This window comes from Scyliorhinus canicula, chromosome 13 (assembly GCF_902713615.1).
Source record: "Scyliorhinus canicula chromosome 13, sScyCan1.1, whole genome shotgun sequence".
NCBI lineage: Eukaryota > Metazoa > Chordata > Chondrichthyes > Carcharhiniformes > Scyliorhinidae > Scyliorhinus > Scyliorhinus canicula.
This window is the reverse complement of record NC_052158.1, coordinates 66437714-66462348: the sequence shown is the minus strand read 5'-3', so window position 1 is coordinate 66462348 and position 24635 is coordinate 66437714. Positions and strand designations below refer to the sequence as shown.

The 24635-nt window shown below is 48.8% G+C and overlaps 1 protein-coding gene across 1 annotated transcript in view; it reads right to left on the bottom strand.

Annotated features, from left to right (window-relative positions):
* LOC119976585 (anoctamin-7-like) overlaps nt 1–24635 on the bottom strand; it is a 208071-nt gene that overhangs the window by 144773 nt on the left and 38663 nt on the right. The window contains exons 2-4 of the mRNA XM_038817188.1: nt 11381–11568; nt 2274–2358; nt 1480–1655 (exon numbers count right to left, since the gene is read on the bottom strand). Coding sequence (XP_038673116.1) covers nt 1480–1655; nt 2274–2358; nt 11381–11518 — 399 coding nt within the window. The 5' untranslated portion in view covers nt 11519–11568. The remainder of the gene's footprint in view (nt 1–1479; nt 1656–2273; nt 2359–11380; nt 11569–24635) is intronic.

The window sequence follows — 24635 nt, the reverse complement described above, 5'->3', positions numbered from 1 at the left end:
GAACCTTTGAATGAGATTGGATAAATTTAATACACGCCGAATATTTCATAACGAATTCTACAAAGTGCTTCATCATTCATATATAAATGGAACTGTCATCGCTTTCAAATGGTAAAAACAATTACGCTTTGGATACAGAAGGAACGTGCGGCTCTCACAGTCAATGTTGTGAGCAATCGGCACACACCTCACTTCACTTGCCCTTGCTTTAGGTGCGAATCACTTCAGTCGTACTGATGGGAAAAAACCTTGTGAAGGGAAATCAGTGGAATGGGGTAACCCTGCACATGGGCAATGGTCAACAAAATGTCTCGTGGGCCGCACTCAGAACCCAGATGGAACATATGTGGCCCCAGACCGCTGGTTGCCCACCACTCCTGTAAATCCTTCCACTACACCTGATGGCGGGTGGTAAGAACCACCAGGAGAGTCTGGTCAGCCATACTGCAGAAGGCAATGGCAAAACACTGCCAAGCATGATCATGGAACAATCCAACAGGACTGCATGGTATCTAATGGAGGTGGGGGTAGCGAGGGCAGAGTGGTTTTAATAGGGCATTTTGGCTTTCATGTAGATTGGGATAATCAGACTAGCACATGTATGAAGGACAGCAAATTTATTGAGCGTGTTTAGGAGAATTTCCTGCAAAAATGCCCTAAAACCCACAGGGGATCAGACCACATTAGATATAGTAAAATATAATGAGTCAGATTTAATTAATAGTTAACAGCACATGAACGTTTAAGCATAATATGATTGGGTTCAATGTAATGTTTAAAAGGGAGAAACATGAAGCAGCTGCTAAGATATCATAGATATGGTTATCCTCAAAGGGCTGAGACAGAGACTATCAACAGTAAACTGGACTAATCTGTTTACAGATGAAATGACAGGTGATCAGCGGGAGGTGTTCATAAATGTAGCCTAATAATAATAACTATCTTAATTACAAGTAGGCTTACAGAAACACTGCAATAAAGTTACTGTGAAAATCCCCTCATTGCCACACTGTGGCACCTGTTCGGGTACACAAGCCCGTCTTTTGGGAATTGTGGGAGGAAACCGGAGCGCCCGGAGGAAACCCACGCAGACACGGGGAGAACATGCAGATTCCGCACAGATAGCGACCCAAACCGGGAATCGAACCTGGGACCCTGGAGCTGTGAAGCAACAGTGTTAACCACTGTGCTACCGGACCACCCCGATACAGAATCAGGCTGCACAACTAAGGACAAGAGTTCTAATTGCCAAAAAATACACCCTCTCCAACACTCCTGCCTGATCTACCCTCTCTGATACCCCCAACACACTTGAAAATGCATCAAACTCCCAACACGCACACTCCGACCTCCTGACCTACCCTATCCAAACCACCCATCCCACCCTACCCTTACAGACACACCCACAACCTCCTCTCGCCAACATCCCTTCCCCCACCTACTCTCTCCAACACCCCTCCTCCTCCCTCCCCGACCTACCATTTCCATCAGCAGGTCACTTCTCCTGAGGTTCTTCAGAAATTTATTTCTCCATTTTGTGTCCTGCTCCATGTCTTTTGTTAGTTTGGACTTCTTTTGACTGCCATTATCCATATCTTCAGCTCTCGATTTCTCAGATTCCTTTGTTAGGTCCTCCTTCCACACGAGGACAAAATCTAAATAAATGCATAATGGCACAAAAGTGTTTGAATGTTTCCCTTCTCTGGGTCAGATCCGGACCAATTGCTAAATCCTTACAGAATTAGCAGCAAAGTTAAATGGTCATGTAAGTGGCGGGGGAATGAGATGTGAATCTGGCTGAGCCAGGAGTTGAAGGATATCTCTCGGACTGCATTGAGTGAAATGGTTTGGGACAGTCCTAATCAATTTACTATCAGTGTAGGTCGAGTACATAAAGTTGCCTCGGATTGGCGACATAATGACAAACATGTCAATCTCATTAACCTTACAATTGTGGGTTGGTTTGGGAAGTGTGGTTGTCACAAAATGTTTTACCTGTGACTGAAAATTAAGACGTATTCTCAGGGCTGAAGGAAGAGTTATTCTCTGTACTTGATGTGTGGTTCTTTATCTGGGTGTGTTTGATGGGGCAGTTTTGAGCGAGTTACACCTAACCCATGTTATAACACCATGGATTAATCAATGGGATTTTTATTATGGGCTTCAACACCTCCATTTTGAACCCTTCCCAAATTAAAACCAGCAGAAAACCAATCTCCCCAAATCGATTTGCCAATAAATGAACACTATGAATTTGCAGGTATAAAACTCACCAACTCTGGTTTCCCCATCACTGAAAAAGTTACATTTTTCTTCTTTCTTTGGTTTTTCTGCTGTGACTTGGCATTCAGAATTGGCCTAAGCAAAGGAACATGAAAGAGAGTTCAGATTTAGGAACCGTGAGATACCCCATTTCGGACAGGCGCATTCTCTTTGAAATTTAAACTGTGTCAACTATTGCTCAGCTGATGCTTTGTTATCTCCTGACTGGATTATTCCATCGCGCTTTCCTGGCCAGCCTCCAAAATTCTTCCCCATAAAATTCTGATCAGTCCAAACCCTGTTTCTGTTCTAACTTGCACTAAATCCCATCCACCCATTAAACCCTGTGCTTACTCACCTACACTGGCTAAAGGTTAAGCAATGCCACGATTTTGAAATTTACATCCTTGTTTTCAATTGCCCCAATGACCCTCGCCCCTGCTTATCTCCGTAATCTCCTCCAGTTCCTCAATCCCTTGCAGTGTCTATGCTCCACAGTGTAATTTTTGGTCACTTGCACATTCCTGATTTTCATTGCTCCACTATTCAACTGCCTAAGCTGTGGAATTCCATCTCTACAACCCTCCACCCACATCTTCTGTTTCTTCATTTGAGATACTCCTCAAATCAGATCTCTTTTACCAATCTTTTTCTCCTTACATCTCCTTGTATGGCTGAGTGACAAGTTTAGTTTGATAACACCTTGGGATCTTTCATTATCTTTAAGACTGAGAGAAGGGCAGCACGGTGGCACAGTGGTTAGCATTGCTGCCTCACGGCGCCACGGTCCCAGGCTCGATTCTGGGTCACTGTCTGTGTGGGGTTTGCACATTCTCCCCGCCCGTGTTTGCGTGGGTTTCTCCCCCACAACCTAAAGATGTGCAGGATAGGTCAATTGGCCACACTAAATTGCCCCTTAATTGGAACAAATTAATTGGGTACTCTAAATTTAAAAAAAAGACTGAGAAAAAGTGAATTAAGAGTTATAGATGTTTACAGCATGGAAACAGGCCCTTCGGCCCAGCTTGTCCATGCTGCCCAGTTTCTATCACTAAGCTAGTCCTATTTGCCCGCATTTGGCCCACATCCCTCAATATCCACCCTGCCCATGGAACTGTCTAACTGCTTTTTTTTAATAAATATTTTTTATTGGGTTTTTGAACAAAGTATATTTACCATTATGTACACAAAATGGAATACACATATATATATATATATATACACATCGAAGAGAAGGGAACATGCACAAAAAACAAAACAAACAACAACGGAAAAAAAGTTAGAATTAAATAACTGGTAGGGTATTATGTGCTAGCTCAACAACAGCAGCTCTGTACAATAGGCAATGTTGTTTTTGGCACATAAGTAGGAATCTGTTTGGGGGGGGGGGGGGAACTGGGGGGGGGGGTACATATACATTTGGGCTGCGGGAAAACAATTACAGAACAATTACAGAGGGCAATACGGGAACGGATCTGGTGTTTGTGTTGTCGTTTGCTTCTCCCGGACGGTTTTCACTGCCGTTGTCATCTCGCGATCACCTCCGCTTCAGCCGTTCATCGCGTCTTTCGCCCCGATTTTTCTTGTTCTCTGCTCCTGTAGATGCCAAGTTTGTTATCGTTTCCCGTGCCCTCCTTCCGGCTATCATTCCCTTGCCTCCCTCCCCCACCTCACTGGTTCCCCTCTATTGTTCCCTGTCTCCTCCCTCTTCCCCCTCCCTCCCCCCTTCTGCCCACTCCCCCCCCCCCCTCACCTTCTCCTGTGGTTCGCCTTTCTACTGTATTCTCTTAGGTTTTGGTGCCCCCCCCCCCCCCCTCCTCCTCCCCACCGCCAATCTATCCTTCCCTCCTTCACCTCGGCTACTTTCCCCTGTTTCTTGGCTACCTGACTATTCTTCTGCTTGTTCGTTGGCCACAAACAGGTCCCGGAACAATTGGTTGAATGGCTCCCACATTCTGTGGAAGCCGTCGACTGACCCTCAGATGGGGAATTTGATTTTCTCCATTTGGAGAGATTCTGAGAGGTCGGACAGCCAGTCTGTAGCTTTGGGTGGTGCTGCTGACCGCCAACTGAACAGGTTTCTACGGCGGGCGATCAGGGAGGCCAAGGCAAGGGCGTCCGCCCTCCTCCCCAGGAATAGATCTGGCTGGTCTGAAACCCCGAAGACCGCCACTTTCGGGCATGGCTCCACCCTCACTCCCACAACTTTGGACATAGCCTCGAAGTAGGCTGTCCAGTACTCCGCAAGTCCGGGGTAAGACCAGAACATGTGGGCATGGTTGGCCGGGTCCTTGGCACTGTTCATATCTATCCTTCACCTCCAGGAAGTACCTACTCATACGGGTTCTTGTTAAGTGGGCTCTATGTACCACTTTTAGTTGTGTCAGGCTGAGCCTTGCGCACGTGCAGGTGGAGTAGACACTATGCAGTGCTTCGCTCCAGAGTCTCAACCCTATTTCAATCCCCAGGTCTTCCTCCTATTTCTTTCTTGTTGCGTCCAGTACGATGCCGGCCCTTTCTACCAGTCGGTCATACATGTCGCTACAGTTCCCTTTATCTAGGATGCTTGCGTCCAGTAGGTCTTCCAGTAGTGTCTGTCATGGCGGTTGTGGATACATCCTTGTCTCCTTTCGTTGGAAGTTTTGAGTTACAGGTACCTTAGCTCGTTCCCCCGGCTAGCTGGAATTTTTGTCAGTTCGTCCAGTGTTGCGACCCTGCCATCCGTGTATAGGTCCCTGACTGTCTGTGTCCCTCCATCCTTTCCCCACTTTTTGAAGGTGGCGTCAGTCAGCGCTGGTGTGAACCTATGGATGTTGTAGATGGGAGCTTTGTCCGACATTTTGGTCAGGCCAAATTGCTGCCATAGTTGGTTCCAGGACTGGAGGGTGGCTATCACCGGGCTGCTGGAGTGTTTTTTGGGTGGGGATGGGAGTGCCATGGGGGCGAGGGCCCGGAGTGAGGTCACCTTGCAGGAGGCTTCTTCCGCACGCACCCACTCGGCTTCTGGCTCCTGGATCCATCCCCTTATTCGCTTGGCCATCGCTGCCCAGTGGTAGAATTGTAGGTTTGGGAGGGCTAGCCCCCCCCCCTGGATTTTGTTTTTTGTAGGACCTTCTTTGGGATCCGAGCATTCTTTCCCCCACCCCATACGAACGCCATGATTAGTTTGTCCAGCGCTTTGAAAAAGGCCTTGGGGATGTAGATCGGAATGGATCTAAGTAGAAAGATGTACCTGGGCAGTACGTTCATTTTGATCGTCTGGACTCTCCCCGTGAGGGAGAGTGGGAGTGTGTTCCATCTTTGCAGGTTATTTTTTACTTCCTCCGTCAGACTGGTTAGGTTCCATTTGTGGATCCCTTTCTAGTCATTGGCTATTTGGATCCCCAGGTAGCGGAATTTGTGTCGGGCTTGTTTAAGCGGCAGTCCCTTTAGCGCTATCTTGTGGGTGTACCGGGAAGATCTCGCCTTTGCTCATGTTGGGTTTGTAGCCCGAGAAGGCGCCAAACTCTTTCAGGAGCGCGATTATTCCGTCCATGCTACTTTGTGGGTCCAAAATGTAGAGGAGCAGGTCATCTGCGTAGAGTGAGACTCTGCTCTCTACCTCCCCTTTGGATCCCCCTCCAGCTATTTGCTGCTCTGAGAGCAATTGCTAATGGTTCGATCGCTAGAGCGAACAGCAGTGGGGACAGTGGACATCTTTGTCTGGTGCCCCTGTGCAGTTGGAAGTATCGGGATTTGGTGTTGTTGGTCCGTACGCTCGCCATGGGAGCATTGTATAGGAGCTTTACCCAGGAGGTGAACCCTGTTCCAAGTCCGAACCGCTCCAGTACCTCTGTGAGGTATTTCCATTCGACCCTGTCAAAGGCCTTTTCTGCGTCTAGGGAGATGATGACCTCTGGTGTTCTCTCCCCGGATGGGGTCATTATCACGTTTAGCAGGCGCCTGATGTTCGAGGTTAGCTGCCTAACTTTGACAAAACCTGGTCTGGTTCTCTGCGACCACATCTGGTACACAGTCTTCTAGCCTTTTGGCTAGGGTTTTGGCCAGTATTGTGGCATCTGCGTTCAGCAGTGAGATGGGTCTGTATGACCCACATTCTGTTGGGTCTTTATCTTTCTTAGGTATCAGCGAGATTGAGGCCTGTGCTAGGGTGGGTGGCAGTGTGCCCCTAGCTAGCGCGTCTGTGTGTCATAATATGCACCCATGCACATCATGAGGTAAAAGCAGGCAGTGACAGACATCCAGATGAGCCAATCAACATACAGAACAGAGCACGACCAATCACCAGACAGAACACCGGAGAGGGGGCTTCCAACTATAAAACACACGAGGCATCAGCACTCTGCCTCTTTCCACTGGTGATAGCTGTAGTGACAGTCAGGGTATATAAATCATTCAACACCGACTACATGTGGATCAGAGCTAGCCTGGTCTAGATAGTTAGTGTTAGTTTACTTAGAGGAATAGAGAGTCAACCACACAGGCAGCTGTGTGTTTCAATACTGGAGATCAATAAATCTTATTGAACCAACGCCTACGTTTGGTGTATGCTGTGTCGTTTAACTGCATCGTGTTGCAGTCCGTGTTACCCCAGGGTGAATAACACGACACAGTGAACATCTCTCGCAGGTGCGGGGCCAGCGCTGTTGCAAATGTTTTGTAGAAGTCTGCCGGGAACCCATCTGGTCCGGCACCTACCCCGCATGGAGCTAATGCTGTCTATGATCTCTCCCAGTGCTAGTGGTGCTTCTAGGCCCCATTCTAGGCGTGCCAACAGGCGGCTGGCTTTGTCTCCGTGTTCGTACAGGGCCCCGCGCGCCTGGCGGAGTTGGTGCACTGCTTTCCTGGTGGAGAGCAGATCAAAGTTCCTTTGTAGCTCTTTCCTCTCCGCCAGGAGCTCTATGGTCGGGGCCTCAGAGTATTTATGGTCTACCTCCATAAATGGAGTCGACCAGCTGCTGCCTCGCCGCCCTTTCCTCCCTCTCTCTTCGAGCTTTGAAAGTGACAATTTCCCCTCTTACTACAACCTTTAGCGCTTCCCAGAACGTGGAGGGTGAGACCTCCCCGTTTCGGTTGTTCTCCATGTATTCTGCTATGGCCTGTGATATCTTTTTGTTGAAGGCCTTGTCTGCTATAGGCAATGTCCAACCTCCATGAGGGGCGTTGGGTCTAACTGCTTTTTAAAAGACAAAATCATATCCGCCTCTACCACTGCCTTTGGCAGCCCATTCCAGATACTCACCACCCTCTCTGTGAAGAATATCTCCTCTGGTCTCTTTTGTATCTCCCCATCTCACCTTAAACTATGCCCTCTTGTACTAGACTCCTCTACCTTTGGGGAAAGATGTCAACTATCTTCATCATCTATGTTCTTCATTATTTTATAGACCTCTAGCCAAGAGTGGGAGATGATGTTAACCTGGTAGAAATACAGGAAATTGTGAAATATGAAATGGGCAGCACGGTAGCATGGTGGTTAGCATAAATGCTTCACAGCTCCAGGGTCCCAGGTTCGATTCCCGGCTGGATCACTGTCTGTGTGGAGTCTGCACGTCCTCCCCCTGTGTACGTGGGTTTCCTCCGGGTGCTCCGGTTTCCTCCCACAGTCCAAAGATGTGCGGGTTAGGTGGATTGGCCATGCTAAATTGCCCGTAGTGTCCTAAAAAGTAAGGTTAAGGCGGGGGAGGCGGGCGGGGGCGGGGGGGGGGGGGGGGGTTGTTGGGTTACGGGTATAGGGTGGATACGTGGGTTTGAGTGGGATGATCATTGCTCGGCACAACATCGAGGGCCGAAGGGCCTGTTCTGTGCTGTACTGTTCTATGACAGACTAGAAAGATTGGAGGACCACAATAAAAAAATGTCAATAAGATTGAATGCGGGTGAAAAAGGGAGAATGGAGGTGAGGGGGTCAAATCAGCTAAAACTTGTAAAGCATTCCGCAGAACCTTATCAAGAATTACATCATGAGTTATTAGGTCAATGAGGCAGGTTACAAAGGAGGAAGGCAAGGTGGAGAGGCAGGGAAATTTAGGGAGGAAATTTCAGAGGTTAGGGCCTAGGCAGCTAAATGCATGGCCACCAATGAGCCATAGAGTTTTACAACACAAACCAAAGTGTGTCTGTGCCGGCCATTAAGCACTTATCTACTCTAACCCCATCTTCCAGCACTTGGCCCGTAGCCTTGTCTGCTATGACCTTTCAAGTGCTCATCTAAGTGCTTCTTAAATTTTGTGAGGATTCCTGCCTCTACCACCCCTTCAGGCAGTGAGTTCCAGATCCTACGTGAAAGTGTTTTCCTCAAATCCCCTCTAAGTTTCCTGCTCCTCACCTTAAATCTATGCCCCCTAGGGGCAGCACGGTGGCGCAGTGGATTATCTCTGCTGCCTCACGGCACCGAGGTCTCAGGTTCGATCCCAGCTCTGGGTCACTGTCCGTGTGGAGTTTGTACATTCTCCCCGTGTCTGCGTGGGTTTCATCCCCACAACCCAAAGATGTGCTGCATAGGTAGATTGGCGAAGCTAAATTGCCCCTTAATTGAAAAAAATGAATTGGATACTCTAAATTTTTTTTTTAAAACCTATGCTCCCTAGTATTTGACCCCTCTACTAAGGGAAATGTTTCTTCCTAACTACCCCATCTATGTCCTCATACTTTTGTACATCCTAGCATCGTCCTGTCCATTGTGTATTCCCCTGGTGGGAAAGGGATTGAACTGATGCCTCGGGAATGGATTTTGTGGCCGCGACCAAAAGCGACAGCTTCAGTCTTCCTGATATTTAATTGGGGGATATTCCTAATAATCCAGAGTCGACGAATCAGAGACAGTAGAGGGGCCAGGAGATGTGGTGGTGAGGCCGAGCCAGGTGTCATAGAACATATGTGCAGAAGGCGACCATTCGACCCATCGAGTCTGCACCGACCCACTTAAGCCCTCACTTCCACCCTATCCCCGTAACCCAATAACCCCTCCTAAACGTTTTGGTCACAAAGGGCAATTTATCATGGCCAATCCACCTAACCTGCACGTCTTTGGACTGTGGGAGGAAACCGGAGGAAACCCACGCAGACACGGGGAGAACATGCAGACTCCTCACAGACAGTGACCCAATGGGGAATCGAACCTGGGACCCTGGCACTGTGAAGCCACAGCGCTATCCACTTATGCTATCGTGCTGCCCATATCTGAGTACATTTGGAACTGGGCATGGTTTCAGGTGGCATAGCTGAGGGGTAGCATATCGATGAGAAACAGGTGGGAGCCAAGGATAGATCCTTGGGGGACTCCAGATATAACTCCAGGCGCAAGAGTGGGAGGAGAAGCCATTATAGGTGATTCTCTGGCTCTGACTGGATAGATGAGAATGGAACCATGGGAGGGTCGTCCCACCCAGCTGGGAGATAGGGAGAGGCATTGGGGGAGGATGGTGTGATCAACGGTGTCAAAGGCTGAAGACAGATTGATGAGGATGAGGAGTGGCAGCTTACCACAGTCATCATCAGGCAGGATGTAATTTCTAACTTTAATATAGGTACTTCAATAGGTGGCAGGAAGGAAAACCTGATTGGAGAAATTACCTCCCAAATCTACCATTCCTTAAAGTGTAAAGACCAAATTATCTTGATAACTAAGATGCTTTATATTGGAAATTGGGAGTAGCCCTCACCAAAGTAGGCCTCACCTTTCCAAAGCCTCTAGATCGCCCACCAGCGAAATTGGATGCAACTGAGGCCTGACCAAGGACTTGTACAAGGACAAACTAGGATGTTCCGCCTTATGAATTATCCTATGGATGCACCCCAGCGCTCCATTTCCTCTCGCTCTCACTTCGGGACATTATCTGTGTACCTTTAGAGATGTATGTGCTAGATTGCCCAGTTCTCTTTCTTTCTCTATCATGCAGTTTCCATGAAGGGTATATGAATGTTAACTATTCACCCTGCAGCTGCACATATCCAAATTAAACATGGATATCATTCACCAAATCGTCAGTCACAAGTCCATTCCTGCAACTCATCCAAAATTTGCCTGAAGCAGTCAGACGTCATGCACAATTCTGACTCAGATCTTAGTATGATTTGCAAGTCATGTTCCCAACTCTTGGTCATCCATGAAAGTAGTAAAAAGTACATTAAAATAAAAGTGAAAGTAGGTCTCTGCAAAAATATATGGTTGCTTTTCACCTATGTCCTTCCAGACAGTTGCCCATCCTGCTCAAGATATTGGCCGGACGTCTCTGGCCATTGGGCTTCTCTCTTCACATTGGGAGCGCACACCCGCCCATGAGTTTCCCGACGGTGTGAGGTGGCTTCAATGGGAAATCCCATTGACAAGCGGCGGGAAGAGAGCATTCCGCCACCATCGAACGGCGCATTGTGACACACATCAGAGGTCCGCTCTTGCACAGAGTTCTTTTATGGTAAGCTGTCAAAAACGTTTTGAAACTCTAAGTAGACAATATCTACCGGCTTTCAGTTATTCACCGTCTTGATAACTTTGCCAAAAAATATAATCCAATTTGTAAGGCACTACCTTTTTTTCATAAACCATGTTAAGTATCCTTCACATGTACCTCAGTTAGCTGATCATTGTGGTTGAGGCTTTAACATCAGTACATCTGGATTAGGGAACAGGGGGAGAGAAAATCAGCCAGATTTCCTATTCTTAATGGCGAGCCAGTGGCCCATAGTGGTAGGTGTGGATGTTCGAAGAGGATTGACTCTACGGTGATGTCCTCGATGTTAGAATAATAATAACAACCTTTTATTGTCACAAGTTACTGTGAAAAGCCCCTGTTCTGGACACACGATCAAGCCTGACCCATTAAGAGAGCCCAGGTTACTGGAAGCAGGAGTGTGCACAGTGCACACCTTGTATAAGCCCACCTGTGCAGAGGACAACAAATTATATAAAATGAGCTAGGAGTTAGGTGTCGATACGGGTTAATGACCACCATAAAATGGAGAATCTAGAAGGTCAGAGATAGATCAACTGGAACAGTTAAGCTCATCGCACATTCTGCCAGCTTACTTTGAAAGAAACGACATACTTAGCTAAAAAGACTGGAACCCGAAGGGTTTCTGTAGATAAATTGAAACATGAGGAAAGAACATCACCTACCTCCTGCCTTTCTATACAGATTTCATCGTCAGTATCTTCATCCTCATTGTCCAAGCTACCATAGTACTCGCCCTTCACATCTTTTGGCGGAATGAGTTTGATGGCATCATTCCCTTCATTGCCGTTATTTCTCAACATGTTGCTTCAGGACTGAGCTGTCCTTTGGAAACTGATTCCCAGCAATGCTCCTGCTTGGAAATAAACAAAACCGCTGAGCATTTGAAGAGAATTCTCCACCGACATGGTATGGCTCCTTCCTCTCTTCTTCCTAGTCTTTTTTCTTTAATAAAGGGTGTGAACAACAGAACTATCATGCATTCATAAAGCACCTTTGGACAATTAACAGGGGATCAGAACTCTGGGGCTGGGGCAGAGGATTTTGGAGAGGTTACCAAACATTCAGACGGTGGCACAGTGGTGAGCCCTGCTGCCTCACAGCGCCAGGGACCCTGGTTGAATTCCGGCCTTGGCTGACTGTTTGGAGTTTGCACTTTCTCCCCGTGCCTGCCTGGGTTTCCTCCGGGTGCTCCAGTTTCCTACCAGAGCCCAAAGGTGTGCAGGTTAGGTGGATTGGCCAGGCCAAATTGCCCGTTAGTGTCCACAAATGTGCAGATTAGATGGGTTTATGGGGATAGAATGGGGGAGTGGGCCTAGGTAGTGGGTCAGTGCGGATGGGATGGGCCTAATGGCCTCCTTCTGCAGTTTAGGAATTCTGTGCTTCTATGTTTCTTTTCTGAAACAAATTGGATAAAAAGGTGTTTTGTTTAAAATAAGTTTAGAGTACCCAATTATTTCTTTCCAATTCAGGGGCAATTTAGCGTGGCCAATCCACCTAACCTGCACATCTTTGGGTTATGGGAATGAAACCCATTCAGGCACGGGGAGAATGTACAATCTCCACACAGGCAGTGACCCGGGGCCTGGAATGAACCCGGGTCCTCAGCGCCATAGGCAGCAGGGCTAACCACTGACACCATGCCTTCCGGGTAAAAAGTTGGGTTGTAAGAAGTTGAAATGAAGAGGAACTATGGAAGACAATTGGCTCAAAAACCTGGGCTCTTCTCATGTGATCATAGAGGGTTAAGAGGGGAATGTGATGGCGGGTGTTCAAACTAATGAAAGATTTTGATTAAAAAAATACATCAGGACACATGATTTTTACTGCCCAGTCAGCAGTAACCAGTGGGTTGGGCATAAATTTAAGATCATCACCAAACGACCATGGGCGCTGGTGAGGAGATTTTGCTGTAATAGAAAGTGTTGGCGGAACGTGGCTCAGTCTCTATCACTACCACCTCTGAGTCAGCTGGTTGTGGGTTCAATTACCGCTCGAAGATTTGAGCACAAAGATCCAAGGTGACACTCCAGTGCAGTGCTGGAGGAATGCTACACTGTCGGAGGTGCCATCCTTCTGCACAGATGTCAAACCAAGGCTCCCTTCAGATGGGCATAAACAATTCCATGCCACTATTTTGAAAAGAAGAGAAGTTATCCCTGGCCAATAGTTATCCCTCAATCAACCACACAGAAACAGATTACCTGACCATTGTAACATTTCTGATTATGGGATCTTGCTGTGCACAAATTGGCTGCTGCATCTCCCACATTACAACAGTGACTAGACAGGGGTGTCCTACGATCATTAAAGGCACCAAATAAGTGCAACGGTCGTGCCATTGGGAGCAGAGCAATCCCAACAATTATTTATGGCCCCACAAACCTCTTCCCATCCCAATTCGTTTTCCCTTTCCTTTCTCTCTTACATTTATCCAGAATGATCACTCTCTTCCAGTGCCATGCCCGAAGAGCATGTTGGCAAACATGGAGTCATAGAGGTCAACTGTACTGAAAAGGCCTTCAGCACGTCGCATCCAACCACCTGAGTATTCTAATCCCATTCTCCAGCACTTGGCCCATAGCCTTGTCTGCCTTGGCATCGCAAGGGCACATCGAAATGCTTCTTAAATGTTATGAAGGTTTTTAGGGGCAGCACGGTGGCACAGTGGTTAGCACTGCTGTCTACGGCGCTGAGGACCTGGGTTCGAATCCCGGCCCTGGGTCATTGTCCGTGTGGAGTTTGCACATTCTCCCCGTGTCTGCATGGGTTTCACCCCCCACAACCCAAAGATGTGCAGGGTAGGTGAATTGGCCACGCTAAATGGCCCCTTAATTGGAAAAAAATAATTGGGTACTCTAAAAAAAAATGTTTATGTTATGAGGGTTTCTGCCTCCTCCACCCTTTCAGGCAGTGAGTTCCAGATTCCCACCACCATCTGGGTGAAAATGTTTTTCCTCACATCTCCCCGAATCCTTCTGCCCCTCACCGTCAATCTTTGCCTCCTGGTCATTGATCCCTTCACCAACAGAAAAAGTTTCTTCCTCTCTACTCTTTCTATGCCCCTCATAATTTTATACATCTCAATCATGTCCCCCCTCAGTCTCCTCTGTTCCAAAGAAAACAAGCCCAGTCTTCCCAATCTCTCTTCACGCCTAAAACTCTCCAGCCCAGGCAACATTCTGGTAAATCTCCTCTGTACTCTTTCCAGTGCTTTCACATCCCTCCTCTGATATAGATTCCAGAACTGCACACAGACTTCCACGTTGATCTTGCTCAAAATGCGTGGACCTTCTTTGTTGATGATATAGTTTGAGAAGCTGTTTTGAAACATCGCTTTTGGTCTACCTTCGATGTCTTTTGCCATCAACCTTTCCCATCAGTGTCAGACCTTCTAAACCACGATTTCTTATTACGTGCTCACGAAATTCCAACTGCCACTTCCTGATCTTGGTCAGCAGAATGCATTCTGCCTCAAATGTTGACCCCCCCCCCCCCCCCCCCCCCCCTTGTACAATTCTTCTCTGCATCACCCAACATTCACTTCTGTAAGTCTCCTTGAGTGCATCTAAATGATTAACTGCACCATGTTATTTCAGGTTCGCCATTCTCGGCACTCTGAGTAATGTTTCTGGATTTATTAGTGACAGCTCTATATTTGAGGCCACTGGTGCATAAGAAGGAGTACTGGGCTGGATTGTAATGTACAGAGACTCTGGGGACAGCAAGAAAACAATAACTAAGTTGCGAGTGGGAAATCTGGAAATACATTAAGTGCGTTTGTCGGTCGCGTTTTAATCTCACCCACCTAATTGTCATTTTCCTTTTGAGTTTCCTGTCCAATCAGCAACAACAGAATGGATCCTCATGACACAATCTCAACTTAAAGAAACACTCCAAACATGCAAGTTGGATTTGATTGTCAAGGAGCCGGAAGGCTTGTAATTGAACCAAGAGACTAGGCCGTGCTTCACAGAAACCTCCTTGGACTTGCTGCTGTGAGGGCTCAAGGATGATACCGTTCCCTGGCAACGGAAAGGAGCAGCCTGTTGCTTAGACAAAGAAGGTTTGGTTAATGTTTGGGGAGATGGTGTCACCAGGAGCATTGTGGTGCTACAGCCCCGGATTCAATGTAGAAATACGCAGGGCCGGAGAGGTGAACATATTCACTGCATCCCATTGTGTGCATCACCCCTATCCCTTAATTTGCCTTCCCAAGTCTATTCCATCACATCATTCCCAACACCTACTTATTGTGCAGGGGCTTCCAGCCTTCATTTTGTTCCCACTTCCTCACATTCTCTTCTTTCCAGCCACCCTGTCCACTCACCTGCATCCTGATGCCATGTTGCACTGTGCAATGAGAAGGGAATTATTGCCAATCTGGCTGTACGAGACCCCTTGGGGATGAGCGACCACAACATGATAGAATATTTTATCAAGGCGGAGAGTGAAGTAGTTGATATGGAGACTAGTGTGCTGAATCTTGATAAAGGGAACTATGAGGATATGAGGCGTGAGTTGGCCCTGATAGATTGGGGAGAGTTACTTAAAGGGATGACAGTGGATAGACAATGGCAAACATTCAAGGAACGCCTAGGGGAACTACAGCAACTGTTCATTCCTGTCTGGCACAAAAGCAAAGGAGGTAAGAGGGCCAATCCATGGCTTACAAATTAAATTAGAAATAGTATCCGATCCAAGGGAGAAGCATACAGATTGGCCAAGAAAAATAATAGGTCTGAGGATTGGGAGCAGTTTAGAATTCAGCAAAGAAGGACAAAGGGATTGATTAAGAAGGGGAAAGTAGGACTTCCGATGGCGGCTATGAGGGAGTAGGTCACACATTTGGTGGCTCCCATCTCGGTCGGACTTTTGGACCTTTTCCCCTGACTTTTTTGCGCTTTTGAGCGCGGAACTGGAAAGCAATAGTACTCAGGCACAGGACCCATACAGAATTGTATGGACCTAGGAAGCCGGAGGGACCGTAAACATGAGAAGAAGTGGTCGAGTAAGGGCACAGTGGAAGCTGAGAGAGAGACCAGCATGGCTGGTGTTCAGAGCAAGGAGCCGACAGCCCAGCCCACAATGGAGCAGCTGCTGCAGACTATGCAGGAGGGCTTTTTGGCTTTGAAGCATGACCACTTGGAGCCGTTTCAGAAGTCGATTGATCGGATGGGAAAAAGGCTCAATGATCAGGCTGAGAAGCTCCAGCAGTTGAAGAAGTCAGTGGAGGAGCAGGCTGACTTTCAAACAGTGGCGGATGTGGAGATTCGGAGGTTGAGAGACCAGCAAAAAGTGCTTCTGGAAAGGCTGGAGGACCTGGACAACAGATCTCGCCGGCAGGACGTGAGAATCGTGGGCTTCCCGGAGGGGGCAGAGGGGCTAGATGCTGCCGCATATGTGGAGGGTATGTTTCAGAAGTTGCTGGGGAACGAGGTGTTCCCGCGCCCGCCGGTGGTGGGCAGGGCACACAGAGTACAGGTGAGGCAGCCGCGACAAGGGGGTCCCCCAAGAGCGATAGTGGTACACTTTCACAGGTACCTGGACAAGGAACGGGTGCTGCAATGGGCAAAGAGCTCACGAAGCTGCACTTGGGACAATACTACCCTGCGTGTTTATCAAGATTTGAGCGCTGAGGTGGCCAGGAGGAGGGGAGGCTACAGGCAGGTGAAGGAGATACTGTATAAAAACAAGGTGAAATTCGGGCTTCTTTTTCCGGCGCGACTGTGGGTTACATATGAGGGTCAGCACCACTATTTCGAGGAACGCGAAGAGGCAACGGACTTCTTTAAGAAGCAAGGGCTGGTCCTGAGCTGAGGGCATTTGGACTCATGTTAGAACTTTTAAGTATACGTGGTGTCTCTCCTGTTTTGAAAATTGCCTGTATGTTTGGGTCCGTTTTTGTTGTTCCTTTGCGTGCTTTTTGCGTGGTTTACCTGAATGTTTCCTTTTTGTGCTCTTGATTAGTTGGAGCTTGGCTGGGGGGAAAATAATAAAGAAAACAGTTAAAAGGGTTGGGTTGAGAGGGATGCTTCAGGGGAACTTTGTGCAATCTTTTCTGTGTCTGTATGGGAAGAACTGAGAGTGTCTGTTATTTCTTATCTCTTTTTTGTCTTGTTTAACTGGAATTGTGCTATTGTGGGGGTTGTTTATGACTCGTATAGAGTGTTTGCTTAAGTAGGGCTGATCTGGGGAAGTGGTATGGATGGGTCGGGGAGGGATGACTGGGAACAATGGGTGGGAGACGCACTGGCGCCAAGGCTGGGAGCCCCAGGCTGAAAGGGAACCGAGGTGGGGGGTGTCCACATAGTTAGATTAGAGCCGGGGTTAGGTGATTTGATGGTGTTGCTAGGGGGGGAGGGGGGGAGTCGTTCGGCTGACGGGGATGGAAAATGGGCATGGTAACAGTGAGGAGGTCATGGGTGGAGCCGGCCAGGAGGCGGGCCAAATGAAGCGCGACACATGGCTGGGGGGCTGGCCAAGGAAAGGGGATGGCTGATCGGCAAAAGGGTGGTGGGCCCCCAACCAGGCTGATCACCTGGAATGTTAGAGGGTTAAACATGCCAGTGAAGAGGGCACGTGTGTTTGCGCATCTGCGGGTTCTGAAGGCAGACATAGTCTTGTTGCAGGAGACGCACCTGAAAGTGGCAGACCAGATTAGGTTAAGGAAGGTCTGGGTCAGTCAGGTCTTTCATTCGGGGCTTGATTCTAAGACGAGGGGGGTTACAATCCTGATTAATAAAAGGGTACAATTTGAGGCGGAGGGCACAGTCGTGGATGGGGGTGGCAGGTTCATTATGGTGAGGGGTAAGCTCGAAGGGGTGAGAGTGGTCCTGGTCAATGTGTATGCCCCTAATTGGGATGATCTTGGATTTTATTAGGAGGGTGCTAGGGAAGATCCCCGACTTGGACTCGCGTAGGTTGATCATGGGCGGGGACTTTAATACAGTCCTGGACCCGAGCCTGGACCGGTCATGTTCAGGAACGGGCAGGCTGCCAGCAATGGCAAAGGAACTGAGAGGGTTCATGGAGCAAATGGGGGAGCAGATCTGTGGAGAATTAGTCGGCCGCCGGCGAGGGAGTTCTCGTATTATCCCCACGTCCACAGTGTATTCCCGAATTGACTACTTTGTTGTGAGTAGGGACCTGCTGGTCAGAATGGTGGGGGCAGAATATTCGGCAATTGCCATATCGGACCATGCTCCGCACTGGGTAGACCTGCAGTGTTGTAAGGACAGCTTTCAGCCCCCACCATGGAGGCTGGAAGTTGGATTACTCGTGGACGAGGCGGTGTGCAAGAGGCTGAGGAAATGCATGTAGAATTAACTGCAGGGGAACGATACTGGAAAAGTCTCGGCAGCGGTGTTCTGGGAGGTGCTGAAGCAGTGGTGAGAGGGGAGCTGATTTCAATCCGGGCGTACAGGGAAAGGACAGACAGGGCAGAGACTGACCGACTGATTAAGGAAATTCTACAGACGGACAGGAGTTTTGCAGAATCCCCGAGGCCAGAGTTACTCAGGAAACGACAGAGGCTGCAGACCAAATTTGGGGTGCTGACTACAGGCAAGGCTGTAGAGCAGCTTAGAAAGGTAAAAGGCGCGATTTATGAGCATGGGGAGAAGCCCAGTAGAATGCTTGCGCAGCAACTGAGGAAGAGGGAAGCGGCTAGGGAAATAGGGAGGGTAGTGGATGGGAAAGGTAATCTAGTGGGTGATCCAGCAGGGCTGAACAAGGTCTTTGGGGCTTTTATAGGAAGCCGGGGGACTGGGGGGGGATGAGGCGATTCCTGGACGGACTGACCTTCCCAAGAGTGGGGAGGGGGTTGGTGGACGGACTGGGGGCCCATGTCAGGATCGAAGAGGTATTTCGGGGCCTGAAGGTCATGCAGTCGGACAAAGCCCCGGGGCCGGATGGGTATCCGGTGGAGTTTTACAAAGAATTTACCCGAATAGTGGAGCCGGTGCTGGTCAGGGTCTTTAACGAGGCAAGAGACAGAGGGAGTTTACCCCCGACGATGTCGCAGGCCACCAACTCGCTTATTCTGAAACGGGATAAGGACCCGGAGGCCTGTGGGTCATACAGGCCGATCTCTTTGATCAACGTAGACGCCAAGTTACTGGCCAAGATTTTGGCGACCAGAATTGAGGACTGTGTACCGGATGTAATTGTGGAGGACCAAACCGGGTTTGTAAAGGGGAGGCAGCTGGTGGCCAACATAAGAAGGCTGCTCAACGCGATCATGATTCCCCTGGAGAGTAGGGAGGTAGAGATAGTGGCAGCCATGGATGCTGAAAAGGCTTTTGACGGGGTTGAGTGGGATTATCTGTGGGAGGTACTAGGACGGTTCGGGCTTGGGGCGGGGTTCATCGACTGGATTAGGCTATTGTATCAGGCCCCGGAGGCGAGTGTAAGGACGAACAGGACGGCATCGGACTACTTTAGACTGCACCGTGGGACAAGACAGGGCTGCCCTCTCTCCCCTCTGCTGTTTGCGCTGGCCATAGAGCCGCTGGCAATTGCACTGAGAGCTTCTAGGGGCTGGAAAGGGCAGGTCTGGGGGGGAATGGAACATAGAGTCTCCTTATATGCAGACGATCTGCTGTTATATATATCGGACCCAATGGTGGGGATGGACAGTATTATGGAAATCCTGAGGGAATTTGGACGGTTCTCAGGATATAAATTGAACATGGCTAAGAGCGAGTTGTTTGTAATTCAAGCGAGGGGGCAGGAGAGTAGGCTGAAGGGGTTGCCGTTCAGGCTAGTGGAGGAGAGTTTCCGATATTTGGGGATTCAGGTGGCATGGGACTGGGGCAAGTTGCATATGCTCAACCTGTCCCGACTGGTGGAACAAGTGAGGGAAGAGGTCCGGAGGTGGGATGCGCTCCCGCTGTTAAGATGACGATTCTCCCACAGTTCTTGTTTGTTTTCAGTGTCTCCCCATCTTTATCCCGCGGTCCTTCTTTAAGAGACTGAATAAAATTATTCTGGGATTTGTATGGTGTGGTAGTCGGTATTAGAGGTATTACGGTACCTAGGTTGATGCTGTAAGATCATTGGTGTGGGAGGTACCTGAGACAGTAAGATCATTGGTGAAGCCTGCCTGCTGGTTCCACCCAGTAAGGCGGAGTACAAGAGTCTGTGTCTCCCTAGCTGCTGCATTCTGTACCTGCGCTGCTAGGGGAAACATCTCATCCAATAAAGCCTTCAATTGTACTCCAATCTCGCTTTGAGAGTTATTGATCGTGCATCATATGGGCAGGGAAGTCCCCGCGGATGAAGAGGGCGATGCTTGAAAGGAGCACAGGAGAAGGGGGGGGCTGGCGTTGCCAAATTTCAGCAACTATTACTGGGCGGCCAACATAAGCGATGATAAGGAAATGGATGGTGGGTGTGGGGTCGGTTTGGGAGCGGATGGAGGCTGCTTTGTACAGGAGCACTAGCTTAGCAGCCCTGGTCACGGCGCCTCTGCCGCTTCCGCCGGCACGGTACTCCGATAGTGGTGGTGGCTCTTCGGATCTGGGGCCAGTGGAGGAGGCATGTAGGGGAGCTAAGAGCATCGGTGTGGACCCCAATCTGCGGCAACCACCGATTTGCCCCGGGGAGCATGGACGGGGGGTATCGACTGTGGAAGAGGGCGGGGATTGTGAGGATGGGGGATCTGTTCCTGGAAGGGAGCTTTCCGAGCATGAGGGCGTTGGAGGAGAAGTTTGGGCTGGTGAGAGGGAACGACTTTAGATACTTACAGGTGCGGGATTTTTTACGCAGAATGGTGCTGTCCTTCCCACGTCTCTCGCCGAAGGGGAGGCAGGACAGGGTAGTTTCTAGGGGAGAGGTGGGAGAGGGTAGAGTTTCAGACGTCTACAAGGAACTAATGGGAGCTGAGGATACGCAGACTGAGAACCTGAAGCTTAAGTGGGAAGAGGAGCTCGGGGGGGAGATGGAGGATGGTATCTGGGCAGAAGCCCTGAGCAGTGAACACGACCGTAAAATGCGCCAGGCTCAGCCTGATCCAGTTTAAGGTTGTGCACCGGGCCCACATGACGGGGGCCTGGATGAGCAGATTCTTCGGGCTGGAGGACAAGTGTGCTAGATGCGCCAGAGGGCCGGCTAACCATGTACACATGTTCTGGTTGTGCCCTAAACTCAGGGGGTATTGGCAAGGATTCGCAGATGTCATGTCGGGGGATATTGAGGCAGGTCCGTGCGTGAACAGAGTCATGTTGTTTAATTTGTGTCTTGACTTCTTTTTTTTTGTGCAGTTCAATGTCACTTCTTCTATATGCCTAAAATACCGCAATAAAATTGTTTCTGAACGCAAAAAAAAAGAAGGGGAAAGTACAGTACGAAAGGAAGATTGCAGGGAACATAAAGACTGACACTAACAGTTTCTATAGATATGTGAAGAGAAAGTGATTGGTAAAGATAAATGTAGGCTCACTGCAGTCAGAAACAGGGGAATGCATAATAAGGGACAAAGAAATGGCTGAGCAATTAAATACATTCTTTGGTTCTGTCTTCACAGATGAGGACACAAATCAGATCCCAGAAATGTTGGAGAATGAAAGGTTTAGTGAGAGGGAAGACCTGAGGGAGATCAACATTAGTAGAGAAATGGTGCTGGGAAAACTGATGGGATTGAAGGCGGATAAATCTCCAGAGCCTGAGAATCTGCATCCCAGAGTGTTTAAGGAGGCGGCTCTGGAAATAGTGGATGCATTGGTGGTCATCTTCCGGGATTCTAGACTCTGGAACTATCCCTGCAGATTGGAGGGTAGCTCATGTCACTCCGATATTAAAAAAGGGAGATAGAGAGAAAGCAGGGAATTATAGACCAGTAAGCCTAACATCGGTAATGGGGAAAATGCTTGAATCCATTATCAAGGACTTTATAGCGGAACATTTAGAAAGCAATGGCAGGATCAGTCAGAGTCAGCATGGATTTATGAAGGGAAAATCATGCTTGACAAATCTGTTGAAATTCTTTGAAGAGGTAACCAGTACAGTCGACAAGGGGGAGTTAGTCAATGTGGTATATTTGGACCTTTCAGAAGACGTTTGACAAAGTCCCGCATAAGAGATTATTGTGCAAAATTAAAGCGCATGGGATCGGGGGAAATATATTGAGGTGGATAGAAAACTGGTTGGCAGAGAGGAAACAAACAGTCGGGATTAATGGGTCCTTTTCAAATTGGCAGGCAGTAACCAGTGGGGTACCACAGGGATCGGTGCTGGAACCCCAGCTATTCACAATACGTATTAATGATTTGGATGAGGGAACAAAATGTAACATCTCAAAGTTTGCAGATGATACCAAATTAGGTGGGAGGGTGAATTGTGACGAGGATGCAGGGATCCTGCAGCAAGATCCGGACAGGTTGGGCGAGTGGGCAAACCAATGGCAGATGCAGTATAATTTGGATAAGTGCGAGGTTATTCATTTTGGACGAAAAAACAGGAAGGCAGATTACTGCCTGAATGGTAGTAAATTGGGAGAGGGGAGTGTGCAGCAGGACCTGGGAGCCCTTTGCACCATTCGCTGAAGGTAAGCATGCAGGTGCAGCAGGCGGTAAAGAAGGCGAATGATATGTTGGCCTTCATTGTAAGAGGTTTTGAGTATAGAAGCAGGGATGTGTTGCTGCAATTGTATAGTGCCGTGGTGAGGCCACACTTGGGAGTATTGTGTGCAGTTTTTGTCTCCTTCCCTGAGGAATGATGTTCTTACTCTCGAGGGAGTGCAGCGAAGGTTTACCAGACTGATTCCAGGGATGGCGGGACTGTCATATGAGGAGAGATTGACTAGGTTGGGATTGTCCTATCTGGAGTTCAGAAGCATGAGGGTGGATCTCATAGAGACTTATAAAATTCTAACAGGACTAGACAGGGTTGATGCAGGGAAGATGTTATCAATGATGGGTGTGTCCAGAAGCAGGGGTCACAGTCTGAGGATTCAGGGTATACCATTTCGGACAGACATAAGGAGACACTTCTTCACACAAAGTGTGGTGAGCCTGTGGAATTCATTACCACAGGAAGTAGTTGATGCTAAAACTTTGAATATATCCAAAAGGCAGCTGGATATAGCACTTGGGGAGAATGGGATCAAAGGCTATGGGGAGAAAGCAGGATTAGGCTATTGAGTTGGATGATCAGCCATGATCGTGATGAATGGCGGGACAGGCTCGAAGGGCCAAAAGGCCTCCTCCTGCTGCTATCGTCTATGTATCTAAGTATCTATGCACTGGGTCAGAACCCTGGAACACCCTCTCTAACAGCATCATGGGTGTACCTACACCACATGGAATGCAGGGCTTCAAGAAAGCAACCCGTTACCACCTTCTCGAAGGGCAAATAGGGATGGGCAATAAATGCTGGCCTAGCCAGCGATGCCCACATCCCATGAATTCATTTCATAAAAATTGAAATGCCTCTTGCTCAGAGTCACCATAACTGTGGAGGAGTGTGCCTCTAAAGTGTTGGCCGTTTGATGTTGCAACCCCCCCTCTCAACGCCGCAAACCCCCCAGCTCAACGCCGCAACCCCCCCTTTCAAAGCCGCAACCCCCCCTCTCAACACCGCAACCCCCCCTCTCAACGCCGCAACCCCCCCTCTCAACGCCGCAACCCCCCCTCTCAACGCCGCAACCCCCCCCTCAACGCCGCAACCCCCCCCAATCCACCCCTCTCCCCCAATCCACCCCTCTCCAACAATTGGAGGGTAGCTCATGTCACTCCGATATTAAAAAAGGGAGATAGAGAGAAAGCAGGGAATTATAGACCAGTAAGCCTAACATCGGTAATGGGGAAAATGCTTGAATCCATTATCACGGACTTTATAGCGGAAGCTATCCAATCCACCCCTACCCCCGCACTCGATGTAGGTTACTGAACGGCGTCAACCATCATCAATGGTTGACGCCGTTATAAACCTACTGTGATTTTCGCCGACGTGACCCATGGCCACGTCGGCGGGACTTCGGCCCATCCGGGCCGGAGATTTGTTGACATTAAAAATTAAATGACATCCCGCCGGCGTCAGCTGTTCTCAGAGGCTGCCGGCGGGATTTGCACAACGCCGGTTTTTGGCCGCTCGGAAAATTCAAAACCCGGCGGGAGCGGGAATAACGCCGCCGCCGGCCAATTCTCCGACCCTGCGTGGGGTCGGAGAATTTCGCCCCAGTTCAGCCAATAGGAGGGTCATTCAGGAGTCTGGTAACAGCGGGTGAGAAGCTGTTTTTGAATTTGAATTTGAACCCCTCACTGTGCTTCATCTCCCGATGACCGAGTCTGCCCCGGCACAAGTGGTACTGTCTTTGGCAGGGCCCTCAGGGTATCTCTGCAGCCAAGGCTGGGGTGTGAGCTGTCTGTCTCTACTGAAGACACATCCACATTGACGGAAGGAAGAATACTGGGTATATGAAAAAATGTTAAGTTTCTATCTTAGAACATAGAACATACAGTACAGAAGGAGGCCATTCGGCCCATCGAGTCTGCACCGACCCATTAAGCCTTCACTTCCACCTTATCCCCGTAATCTAATAACCCCTCCTAACCTTTTTGGACACCTAAGGGCAATTTATCATGACCAATCCACCTAACCTGCATGTCTTTGGACTGTGGGAGGAAACTGGAGCACCCGGAGGAAACCCACGCAGACACGGGGAGAACGTGCAGACTCCGCACAGACAGTGACCCAGCTGAGAATCGAACCTGAGACCCTGGCGCTATGAAGCCACAGTGCTAGCCATTTCTGTTACCATGCTGCCATATTTTGGTCCCATAAATATATTATTCTTCATCACCACGTTCCCGTCTTGTCCATTTTTGAATAGTGGAAAGTAAATGGCCTTTTAACTTGTTTGATGACGAATGGAAAGATATGAATTGATGGAGACCAATTAGCAATGGGGCTGGGAGT